Here is a 12941-nt window from a genome sequence, read left to right on the forward strand (position 1 = left end):
CAGCTCTCATGGTTCCCACACAAATTACTGAACCATTAAGCATCAACACCCCAGACAAATTATCTTATCAACGTGTCACAATAATGGATGGCGGGTGCTCAACCCTTCAATACACTGCAAAGCAGCTGAATAAAGGGAACCGAAAAAACAGATTTACTTTGAACATATTCTCTATCTGTAACAGTTTTGTTAGACGATTTAAATCAAGATGGGGAGAATAGTGCATGTTAGAAAGAATCTAGCCTTTCCTGATGTTACTGAATCCAAACGCAGATTATCGACTTTTAAAACCGGGCAGCAAGCCCATTTTCATACCATAATTTCAACTTGGTCTAACCAATAACCATCGATTGTGGCAGTTCAAAATTTGATATCTGAAACCAGCCCAAAAATTCAACCAAAATAATCCAAATGGTTACCATCCTACACGTGATTCATGCTCTATATGTTTTCATCAACTTTACACAGAAACGGAAAAACGACAGAAATGATCTAGATAACATAGTTTCAACAAGAATCAGTATTACTTTCTCTCCTACACAGCACAGCAACGCTGTCGTTCCCATCAAAAAGAGCCCAAAATCAAAAATTAATTTATAAAACCCAAAAAACTATGCTTTTGTCCAACCGCTAAAAAGAAAGTGTTGTTAGAGTGAGAAGAATGATCACATGTGCCTAAAAAGTATGGACTCCACCACCCCTTGGGCAATGGGGTGGTACATATCCTTGGCCTCTGCAAAGATCCTCTTCGCCAGAATCTTCCCTTCTTCCTTGGAGTTGCCCTGAACCAGTGCGGTATAGAGAGGCCTAAGGTATTTCATCCTTCCAACCTCTTTCAAAGTTTTCTCCGTCATACCAAAGTAGTCCCTGCATCCTGAGGCAACAGCTAGAGTGAGAAACGCCACCTTCACCTCCCAATAATTGTGCTCGGCCAATCAATATCACTCATCCAATGCCAGAACCTGCAATCAAGAGCAACAAGAATTGAGAATTCAGTTTTTTATTTCTTTTATAAATCCCGTATCTGGTTTGTCCCAATCATTAGGCAGACAACCATTAAGGGGAAATTTTTGCCCCAATCATTAGGTAGAAAACCATTAAGGGGAAATTATCGGCTGAGATTACATCTTAAAGCTAGAAAATGCAGCACTGACAGGATACAGTGAGAGCAAGAAATAGTTGAGATTCAAGAGATCTCTTAAGAAACAGAGAATTATCCCAACCTCTAATAATGAGAATAGAAAGAAACCCAATTCATAGAACACCTTGCTCTCTCTCTCTCTCTCTCACACACACACACACAAACACACGTGTGTGTGTGGATATGGGTTCATTTTAGTCATCAAAAAATCAAAATGAGTAAAAGATATGCAACATATGCTGTGTTCATTTTGTCTAAAATGGCATGCACCATGTACATAGTCGGAGTTTTCATGGTTCAACTTTTCTCTTGCTTATTCATACAAAAAGAAAAAAAATAAAAAATTGCCCTAGCTCAATGGCTTGGCAAATCTTTAACTGGAAAACAAACTGGAAGCAAAATGAGGAATGCTTGGGACGGTGGACTAAATATATATTTTGTCATTTTCTTTACCAAGGTCTTGTAAATTCTTTCCATTGTTGCATTGCCGCCTTCAAAATTTCCAATATTATTCTCATTTGTTCATCTGTCAAAAAACAAAGTAATGCCAAATTTGGGAAAAAATTGCAAAACAATTCAAAATATCAAAACTACAGAACCACACAAATGAGTAGGGAGTACCTGCGAGGGATCAAGAACTTTGGGGAGGTTCTCCAAGTAAAGCTCCCATTCTTGGCCACGCCAGTCCAACACATCCTCCTCTGTGGGCAGCTTTCCCAACACAAAATCTTGTGACAAGGAGACAATCTTCACATACAGAGCAGAAACATGTTCCATGGCATCAGAAGGAATGCCTGTACCCTCCACCCATAACTGCAAATCGATTTCTTTCTCTATCCCAGGAACATTAGCCTTGAGAACAAAAGTGTCGGAGTCGATAGACTTGAACTTAAAAGTTGCAATTTATTTCTTCAGGAACTCATCGAAAGCTGGGCGAGCAATCTGAGTTAAACCCATGGTTCGGATAAAATTCGAAAAGGAAAAGAAAAACACACAAAACCAGCAGCATCAACAAGGCTAATAAAATTATCTTTTGATGGCATCAAGTGAATCATGAGTATTCCTCAGAAAGGTCAACATTTATCTTCAATTATGGGAATTAGTGGTGCAGTAACTGAATTCATGCCAGATGTTGTAGCACGTTAGCATTACAGCCATGAGAATAAACTAGAAAGAAATTTAAAAAAAAAAAAATAGTACTTTTATTGCACAGAAAAGAATCACTTGTATGTTTCTGGAAGTTCAACAGTAGGAAACGATCTTGAGAAGTAGTGTAGAAATCATCAACAATTGACATCTAATTCTTTGAATAATGTTGCCTAAAGGAGTTAACTTCCATGCAAATATAGAAGTCCAAATTTCTTTTCAGTCACCATTGCGCTGGTTTTAATAAAGGCTTTCACCAAAACACAGTCTTCATAGCAAACTTTCAGAACCAAGCAGCACTCCATTTATCCATTAAAAGGAACAAATAAAAGAGAAAAAACTCAAAAAAGCATACTCACCTGGCATTCTATACGCCAGAGAAATTGGAAGCCCTTCTCACAAGGAACCCAAGAGTAAATTTCATCACGATCAATGCCTTCCTGGTTTGTTTTCAGCTTTGTTAACACCATCTTTAAACCTCTCCACTTGTTCTAGTAAACCCCTCCACCCGATCCCAATACTCAGAGCAGCAATCTCTTCTCCTTGAACAGCCTCTACAATCCTCCTCTCTGCATTTGTAGTGAAACCCTAAAACAGAAAGCCATTTGGAAAATCCTCCTCTCTGCATATGTAATGAATCAAAATAATATTGTGCCATCCAAAAGTCATTTGGAAAAGTGACAGGCATAAGAGCCTGCACATACACATAAAAAAAAAACGACTCTACCATGCAGAAAATCAATTGAGACAAGCAGACAGAAGAAAAAAAAAATTTAAAAACAGAAAAAAAGCAACATCAAACTCTGCAGTTCAAAGCCCAGTGAAAAATAATAAAAACAGCCAAATAGTTTAAGAACCCCAACAGTTGTAAATCTCATATAACCAACAGACCATGGAGAAAGAACAGGAAAAGAAAAGTTCCCAGTTAATAACAAGATGCATCAATAAACCTATCAGAAGAAACCAAATGAACAACCATAAATGTCTTTGAGTCTAACATAAGAAGGAAAACAAGGCATGAAACAGTGTAAAGGAAGAAGCCTAGAAACCCTTGAAAACCAGATAAATCACATTCAGAAAGCCAGAAACTTCAAAGCCCCTGCTCAAATCTTTGCTCCAGGATAAAAATATTCCACACTGTTTTCCTTGATCCTGAATTGGAAATTACAAATCTTGTTCTTGGAAAGGCTCTGCTCATCAAAGCTCCCTTTATTCAACACAGTCAACTGCAAAAGAGAAGATTATTATTATTATTATTATTATTCTTAGAAGTTTGCACCAAAAAAAGGATTGATAAATTACAAAATCCAGCATAATCAAACTTCAACAACAAGAGCCACTCCAAGAAATTGAAATTCCTCGTAGGGCACACATATCTCAACTCCAATGTGCTTCATGTAATCGGTGTTGACGATGTCTGGCTACTGTAATTTTGGCCTGTTCTTGCATTTTCTATTTTCTTTATAAGACTTAAATCATTCAATTGTACAAACAACAGGAAAACAGAGTGGTAGCATCTGTCAAGTCATAAACAGCAATAAGAAACTAATTTCTAGTCTCAAACAGAAATCTGAGTTGTTCTTCAATGATATATAATTCACCAGCAGAATGAAGTCATACATTTACTCATGCAAGGGTGTTATTGTTAGTAAATGCATTACTTAGATAATGGAATAATCAGTTCCAAAATCTCTTAGCTACTCAACAGATCATATCACAAGATTCTCAACAAGCTCACTTTGACAAAACTAAGAAATAGCAGATCATAATAAACAAACAACACGTGCCATAACCCCATAGTGGTGGAGTCTTTAGTTTTTAATGATAAAAAAATACAAAACACAAACACCAAGAAAGCAGTTTCAGAAATAAGGCATTTTCCACATGTGTATGCTCTAAAGTTTACTTTATAATCTAAAGAAAGTTGTGCTTAGGACATAAATTGAAGCCCATCTATGTTTGACCCTTTCAGAGTGGCTATCGGATGCATTAACAATTTCATAAACCACACAAGGATATTTTGCACATTTCTTATGTCTCCAAAATAAAATGAGATTTCCTCTCCTCCCTCACTGAAATGAGCACTACGACAAGATTGCTTGACTGCCTTGCTTGTTGAACTATGAGGCATTTTATACGGGCTGACTGATCACCATGTTTACAGATTAAAAAGCAACTTAAAGAAAGAAAATAAATCCCCAGGCAGAGAATAATAAAAAAGGAACAGAGAAACCACGGAAAAGCATCGAACGATTGTACAGGAGTTAGGATGCCCATTAGAAGAGTCGTTTTGAAAAGGTTAATCTCCTGAGAGAACCTTGCACTGAAGCCACAATTACCAAGTGAAAAAGAAGAAGCCACAGAAAAGACAATCCAGTTGCATATAGATAAGAAATGATATGCTGCATAGGCAACAAATCTACAGACTTCGGGATGTTTCAATGTACCTATAAGTAAGTAATGCAAAAAGAAATACACAAAGCGATCTCATCATCGACCCAAGAAAACAGAAGTGTTATCATCTAGTTGGGCCAGCAAAGTTAGCAATTAAGTGTACTGAGGAAAGAGATGCCACAAGAGGAGATATCAAATAACTTCTCAAACCATGGATATTTGGGATTTCCTGACTCAGTCATTTAACCGACATATAACTTCTAGAACATGCATAAGGTATGGAGTACAGTTGCAACAAGTCCAATGGATATGAGTGGGATGTGGAGCTGAATCCATGTAATCACTGGCATATATTCCATTTGGCCATTAAGATGCCCTCAACTCCTTTTGTTTTGCTTTTAGGTGACTCAAGATATGAAGTCCAAAACCATGTAGTTTAATGACAGCAATTTATCTATGCCATGACTGGTAGATGTTAAGGCTGAAATAAGATTGCAAAAACTGGAAAAGATAAAAACAAAGGCATTCCATATGATTCATGCAAACGAACATATGCTTCTTCAGAACAATTCTAATTATCACCCTGAAGATTATAATCTAAAGAGTATAAACTAATGAAAACATTTCGAATGATGATTGTGGAAACACGGCAATGACGAAACCCTCAGTTTGGAGCAGTGGATGTGTGACCTACCATACGAATCCAATGGCAGTAACAAGTGAAGTATGAAAAAATGTCTTCAAGGAGACAAAAATAACGAGACACTAAAGGATGGAAGGATGAGATGGTAAATCTACACCTCCTCGGGTAGGTTATCATACAATCAGCACACCCATTATGTAAACCTCATATTATTGTGCATATCCAAACAACCGCAAAAGAGTAACAAGAACACATAGCATGGTCATTTAGGGTGACAGGATCCTCTGTCCAACCTAAACAGCTTGGACCCAGATTATACTTTTTAACTCCAAAAACAAGCAATATCAGTAAAAAACAAAAAGACATGGATAAAGAAAGGAACTCCTAAAAGGTGCACGCCAAATTTTAAAGTAACAAGACTTAAGGTGCTTTACTCATAAATGACATGAGCTTCCTACCTCATAACTTCTGACAGGCTTGGGAAGCAGCTTCCAAATAGGATGTGGACGATAAGAGGATGACAGCAAGAAAAGAATTGTGGACAGCACAGGTTGACTCAATAAACAAATGGAAATGAAAATTATACCAAAAACAGCCGATGTATTGTATATATATACACGCACGGAATCCATCATCCATGTTGAACTAGTGGAGTTGAAACATAGCACTGAATCCAATGGTAGACATTCAACAGAAAACACAGTTCATCTTCACCATGAATCATGAGGATCCCCACCTGTATAATGTACACCATACAAGATGTGTATTGTATACTTCGCTTAAACAAACTCATTTGTTATGCCTGCGGCATGGTGGATCATCAAAGTCTATTGCCTAGGATGGCTCAACAATCATTTCTTAGAGAAAAATCAAACTATGCAGAAGTAGTGTGCATTTTCCTTTCGATAAATAAGTTTATTCATTAAAGAAATTGCTATACATTGTAATCGTTCAAATTCCACCGCTTTAAAAAGCCTATAAGCGAAATTGAATAGTGTTTCGCCCCACCATGGACATGCTATGTCCATGGTGGTTTTGCCTTAAAAACCGCCATGGATCTATAGGAGCCGTGGCGGTTTCCCGTGTTTTTATGCATGTAAAAATACCGCAACAGACCGATTATGGCCGTTGCGGTACCGAAATGGACAGAGTAGGTCCCTTTTAATCAACGCCATCTAAAAAAATCGGATGGCGCTGAGCCTATAGGCGAAAACACTGTTCATTTTCCCCATAGGCGTTGCGTAGTGGCTTCCTATATATATATATGTGTGTGTGTGTGCACGCGCATGCGCGCACGCGTTTGGGTATGTGTGCATTTACATACACGCATAGATCAGATGTACACATCAAACCATTGGAGAGATGGGTTTTGGGTACGTGTGTGTGTGGGAGTAATTACAAATGCTGGCATTGAGAGCATGTTTGATCTTGAGTTACAGATGAGAATATAAGTGGAAATATGTGTCATCAGTGCGGTACATTTGTCCCACAATGTAGGGAAGCTTTCATAAACAAGCACCATTTGTCCACTCATGGAGCAGTAATTTCATGCAGTGATTTGCTTAAATGGAAATCAAAAAGTTAATAATGTGGAATAAACAGGCTAGCAGTTATAAAGAATAATGTAGCAACCCTGGCATGAGGATGCAATAACCACTAAAAGTCATTTTGATTTCGGAAACTCAGCATGTCTCACTCAGACTAACCTGAGTCACTCGGAACTTGACCTTGCAGGTTTTGGATGACCCCAACTCCGGTAACCAGTCTACAAAGTTAGACTGCATCTATCAAGGTCTTTAAAGAAAATAGTCACTCTGGTCTGAGTTGATGGCCGACCACCTAAGGCCATCCACAAAAAGTGTCGTGCTAAGGGAGGGCCTCCAGATGGGGCTTCCACATGACCGTAAAAACCTAGGACTGAATCCAAGGTTCAACGCCTGGGGACACATCCCAGGCCATTTGTTCGAAAAGGGATTGATTAAATAAATTAGTAAGCCAAAGCCTTTTTCCTATTTTAAGAACCTCCAGTTTTACAAAGTTCCATTTTTTGGGACTACATCCTGACCACATGGGCTAGTTCCCTATACATTATAAAAGAGAGTATATCGGACGAAGATTTAGAAAATATTTAGATAACTTGTTTTCTAGGAAAGGGAAAATGAATGTAGAAAATATTTAGATAAATTATTTTCTAGGAAAGGGAAAATGAATAGGTATAACCTCTGTTCATCTTCTATGTTCCTATGTTCCCTTTTGGTTGAATGTGAAGCACTTCTTCCCGCACACCCCCATAACCTATCTCTTCGAGGTAAGTTCTCCCACCTGCATTCTCTTCATCCCTCCTCTCCATCTCTAAAACCAATGGTTTAAAAAACGGATTGATGCCCCGGTTCACGAACCCCAAAAACCCATCTGGATCGGTGAATAAACCATCCGGATCGGGAATCAGCCGAATCGGTTCGATTAAGCCTTAAAAAAATCCAAAACAATTATAAAAATTCATTATAAATGTTGTTTTTTAATAATCCAATAAGAACTACCGGTATTACATTATTAACTTTCATTTTTTTATCAATTTACGAATATTGAAATGTTCTTTCGCTGTATGAACTTATGTTAACCATTAAATTTGCATCACATAAAACAAAAAACATAGAATTATCATGGATAAAGTATATAATCATACATAGACTACAATAAATAATGGTTTAAATCGATGAAAAAATGGCCACTAAAATCTCAAATTGGCAGAAAACCCTAATCCGATAAAAAAAACCCAGATTATTACAACCTAACTAACTATAATCCAAAACTATTACAACCTAACTAACTACAATATTATGTATTGAAATGAAAATTGTTGGTTTACATTTTACAATATAAATAATAATAAATTCAAAATATCTCATAATATCATTTAATTTAAAATGTATTATTGACAACTGTAAGAAAAATAGTACATTGCAAGATTTATAATGCAAATAAATAAATAAATAATAAAATATTTGGTTATAAATATAGAAATTATTAGAATGCGCATCAATTTTCAAAATAACACTTCAATTTTTCAAAAATATAATTTTTTAGATTTCTAGAATAAATTTAGTGGAAGAGATTGTTAGAGACAGAGAGATATTTCAAATGGTCTCATTGCATGAATCCTATCTTAAAGTTAATATTCCTAAATTTATGTTAAAGATTACCGTATTATAAAAATAAAAATTACAATTAAATCAGTTATTCCTAGTTTGTATTAAAAATATTTGTTGTATTAAGAAATACCTTTTATTATTTTGACATGAAATACTTGTTGTATAACTTTTTTTTTTTTTTTAACAAGAAAATATGATACTTGTTGTATTACCTTTTATTTGTTTTTTGATAAGAAAAAAAAGAAGATGTTATATTACCCTTTTTTTTTTGCTTCTTGTATTATTGTTTTACAAGTAAATAAGAAAATGATGCTGCTAGTACCTTTTATTTTGTTTTTTTGACAAGAAATATTTGTTTTATTACCTTTTTTTTTTTTACAAGAAAAAAAAGATGTATTGTCTTTTTTGTTTTTGAGCAAGAAATGCTTGTTGTATTACTTTTTTTTTTTTTTTATGATATTATTTTCTTATTTTTATTTTTTTTTTGAGGACAAAAGTAAAAACCTATCTTCTTTTTATTTGTCTTTTTTTATGATATTATTTTATTTCTTTTATTTTTTTTGAAGACAAAAATAAAATTGCACAATAGCGCGCCCCAAAACTCGGATTCGAGCTTGGGACGTCCCAAGAAGAAACATTGTTGCTAACCACCGCAGCCCATCGTGGGCTGTTGAATACTTTTCTACAAGAATTGTTCATATTGAATAACTTTTGAAATTCGAACATTATATTACTCGGCACAAATCCCACATCGAAGAATCAAAGAAAGTTTACGCGCAATAAATACCTGTACAATAGCGCTTATGCCAACGCGATCGAGAGAAGGGGTACACCTACGGTCCTATGCTTTGAATTAAATTACCAAAATATCCTCAGTTAGTGACTCGCCTACCTGTGACGTCACAAGCATGATGTCATATGAACGATCCACTGTTCAAATTCACCAGTTCTCCTCTAGGATCGGGCAATTCTCGGTTTTACACAAGAATCGACACGGGGTGACTGATTCCTGTGTCGACTCGGGCGAGTTCGTTGCGACTCACCGATTTTTAAAACCCTGTCTAAAACCATTACCCTATCTCACCACATGCGCTTCTTCCGCACAAACAAACACGCCAAGCCCAACCCTTCTTCTCCATCTGAAAATACTCTCTAGAAACTCCTAAACAAGCATATGTAATTCCTAGCCAAACACCCCCATTATTTCCTAAAGCCTAAGCATCCTCTGCCCCTCCACAGCCATCATACACACTTGTTGGACCTGCAAAATTCCAGCAAGATTCAGCTCCATTAAAGGAGTTAATACACGCCTTAATGACTTCTATAACCCCATCAACCTAACGTATAATTGTTGCCATCTTCCTGTCACTATTACACTTCAAATTCCTCATTCACAGACCCCGTAGGAGCCTTCAAACAACCCTAAAACCTTGTGGCCCCACAACGCTTAGGCTGACCAAGAGCTTTTACATTCATGTAGGATACAATTCTTGTTGGTCCAACATCACAAGTCTTGACCGAGTCTTGACCAGTCAGACTCGGGACTTGGTGAGCGACCCGACCCAACCCCTGCCCAATTCCATGTTTTGTAACACTGGTTTTAGCAAACTATTCAACCAAATTGCAACAATAATCCCCAAGTGCAAGTGGATGGTAATCTTCTGGAGGCCGTACCTTAGGCTAAATATGATGACATTTGGCAAGCTTGAGGTTCAGAAAAGATCATCTCTAAATATAACAATGTCAGCTAAGAAAATTACGATTTGACATGTAATCATCCTTCCACCTTGAACGCAGGGTTATTTAGCCAGAACTTTCCCGGACATACAAATAATAACTCTGGTTTAGGCAAGATAAACTCCTTAAATGGGCACCACCCTAGGAGCGCAAAGATGGCTTTATCATGGAATGGAGTTTACCAAGCGTATATATTGCTGCTGAGGGACTGACACCTAGACTAAAACTCACATCAATCATAGGTATTATCTCCTCATTGGAGCCTCATCTTAAATGCATGACCCAAACATAAGGATAGTTTAGCATTGTAGTACACACTTCCAAGGGCCAAACCTTTGACTTCCCACATGCAACCTAGATTTCTACCACCAGATCAAAGCCTAATAAGCATCTTAGATACAATATAGAAAGTGGCGAATTAATGACAAAACATTTGAAAATTATCAACTTCAAAAATATCATGCCTATTTCTAGCTTAGTTCTGGTCTCAATTTTGCACACTCTTTTCCTTTTCATCATATTAACCAACTTTTGTAGCTCCTGGACTAGCAGCAATTTTGTAATAAATATCAACAAGAAATGATTTTGCTCATACCAACAACAACTAAGCAGTGATACTGAATAAAGACCAAAATGTACCACACCACCTTTACAACTGAAAATTTAAATTACATTAATAGGAATGATAGGTAACGATAAAAAATTACGAAGAAAGGCTAACGGAAATTTTCACTTGTTTCACTGACTAAGACATGAAGAAAGAGAACGCAATCGTGGTGGGGTACCTGCCCATGCACATCAGCTGATAAACCTGTCGCCAAAGGTTTGACACTTATCATGACATCTGCAAAGTACTCTATTTGAAATAGGAATCTAGGGTGTGGCATGTTTGAATAAATATCTTCATGACCCAACAGAACAAGCGAGCATCCCTGAAGAATAAACGCAAGCAGTCAATTCGGTTTACAATATGATTGACCACAAAATGGTGATAAACCCCACATTTTCCGACCCAAAGAAAAAGAATCAAGATATATGCAATTATGTTAATGGGTCATTATACAACCTGAACAGAGGTCAATGCATGGCAGTAATGCAGAAAGTTTAAGACAGAATCTAAGAATCCACGAGCCGCTATCTCCAAAAGGGACACATCATCTATCATGATACATATGTTTCCATTGCCATTTGATGCAGCATTTAATTCAACAACTTTGTGGATTTTTCCATACAATTCAAATAGCCCACCTTCAACAAGACTTTCCCTTTCCACACCTAATATTCAAAAACATCAAACCAAATACTGCCATCACATACCATAAAGAGATTGAATTTGTTGTTAAGCTTGCTCAGTTACAGAAAACTAATAATCAATTAAACTACAACGACTCATAACAAATCTCGCCAACAATTTGTTTCTTAGAAAGTATCGGGCACAAAACAAAATTCTCACCTGGGGACCCCAGCTGAAGCAAATCAAAGAAAAGGAATTTATTATTTTCTCTTTGTGCTGTTAAATTGCACCCCTGTTTTGCCAACAACTTAAAGCATCATGTAAGCAATTCCAATAGGATGTGATAAAACATAAGAACGTGCTCTCTGAAAAAAACACAAAAATTTCTATATAAGCAGCCCCATAAAGATTATCTGTGCCACTATCCAGCGAATCAATGAGTGGACTCAAAATCAGTCCTATTACAATCGCGCTAAATTGGATTTTAAAAAAGTAAATAAAAAGACAAATAACAACTTACAAGTTTCTTGAGAATGCGATCGTAGTGAGAGAAAGGCTCGGCTAGAGCGAGAAAGAGAACCAGAGAAGATGGCAAAGCGCGGGTGAGGAGATGGTGCAACACAAAACTGCCATGGCAACGAACGCCGTCCTTGATGAGGAAAACCTTACCCCGTGGCAATGCCTGATTGGTGGTTTGGAGGCCCAGAGCTTGATCGAGCAAGGTGCCCATGGGGAATGAAATCAGAGGGAGAAAGGGGCAGACAGCACAAATAGGGTTTTGGGGTTTATAAATGGACGGCTAAGATTGAACCAACCCTCAAGCGTAAGCCAAAGCTCACTCAAAAAGGGGCATACCTTCTTCTTTTTCCCGTGTTCAGCACGGGCAAAAAAAATGCACCTTGGCGGATTGGTAGGGCAGAGAATTTATCTGGTTTGGATCAGATATCTGAATTTTAGATCTTATTTGGATTTGGTTTTGGATCAAAGATTTAGATATGATGGGTCAAATTCAAATCCAAATAGTAATTTAGTTAGGATCCCAGGGAGATCCAATTCAAATCCACCCAGTTTTTTAAATATTATATATTATGTTATATGTATACATGGATGCGGTTTTTATAGAGCCTAGGCTCTAAACAATCAGATTAGAGCCTACCTTCAAATAGTGTTGAGAAATGTGGTTTCAATAGAAATCTCTAAGATAGCCTTAAAATATATTTTCATCTTTATTTATAAAGTTTAAATTTTCAAAAATAGTGTAGATCGATATATCTATGAATACTTGAAAATCTTGATAATTGATGGTCCAAAAATATGTTACAAAATACATTATTTTCAAAACTTAAAATCCATTTTTTTCTTATGTTCATGCATGTTGATATCGAGATGATCTATTTGAGGATATTTGGGTATCAAAACAAGCTCTTCTAATGAAATTTTTGATGTAGACTCTAATTTGATTGTTTAGAGCCTCGGCTCTATATAAACTTTTCC

At 36.6% G+C, this 12941-nt stretch overlaps 2 protein-coding genes across 3 annotated transcripts; both read right to left on the minus strand.

Annotated features, from left to right (window-relative positions):
• Positions 1-282: 282 nt before the first annotated feature.
• LOC105421505 (elongator complex protein 6) lies at positions 283-12632 on the minus strand. Of its 2 annotated transcripts, none has more exons than XM_011629031.3 (7): positions 11968-12632; positions 11667-11739; positions 11280-11488; positions 10999-11145; positions 2647-3513; positions 1763-2070; positions 283-962 (listed from the first exon to the last, which is right to left on the minus strand). In XM_011629031.3, the coding sequence occupies exons 1-5, from the start codon at positions 12175-12177 to the stop codon at positions 3391-3393; spliced, it is 762 nt and encodes a 253-aa protein (XP_011627333.1). In that variant the 5' UTR covers positions 12178-12632; the 3' UTR covers positions 283-962; positions 1763-2070; positions 2647-3390. The 2 variants fall into 2 exon arrangements, with proteins under 2 accessions (XP_011627333.1, XP_020529710.1); XM_020674051.2 differs by having other exon boundaries at positions 1763-2083.
• On the minus strand, positions 942-2757 carry LOC148781009 (leucine aminopeptidase-like). Its single transcript, XM_088874687.1, has 3 exons — positions 2647-2757; positions 1763-2029; positions 942-962 (listed from the first exon to the last, which is right to left on the minus strand). The coding sequence occupies exons 1-3, from the start codon at positions 2755-2757 to the stop codon at positions 942-944; spliced, it is 399 nt and encodes a 132-aa protein (XP_088730813.1).
• Positions 12633-12941: the final 309 nt, after the last annotated feature.

The sequence above is a fragment of the Amborella trichopoda genome, chromosome 8, assembly GCF_054954075.1.
Source record: "Amborella trichopoda isolate Santa Cruz 75 chromosome 8, AtrichopodaSantaCruz75HAP2 v2.0, whole genome shotgun sequence".
Taxonomy (NCBI): Eukaryota; Viridiplantae; Streptophyta; class Magnoliopsida; order Amborellales; family Amborellaceae; genus Amborella; species Amborella trichopoda.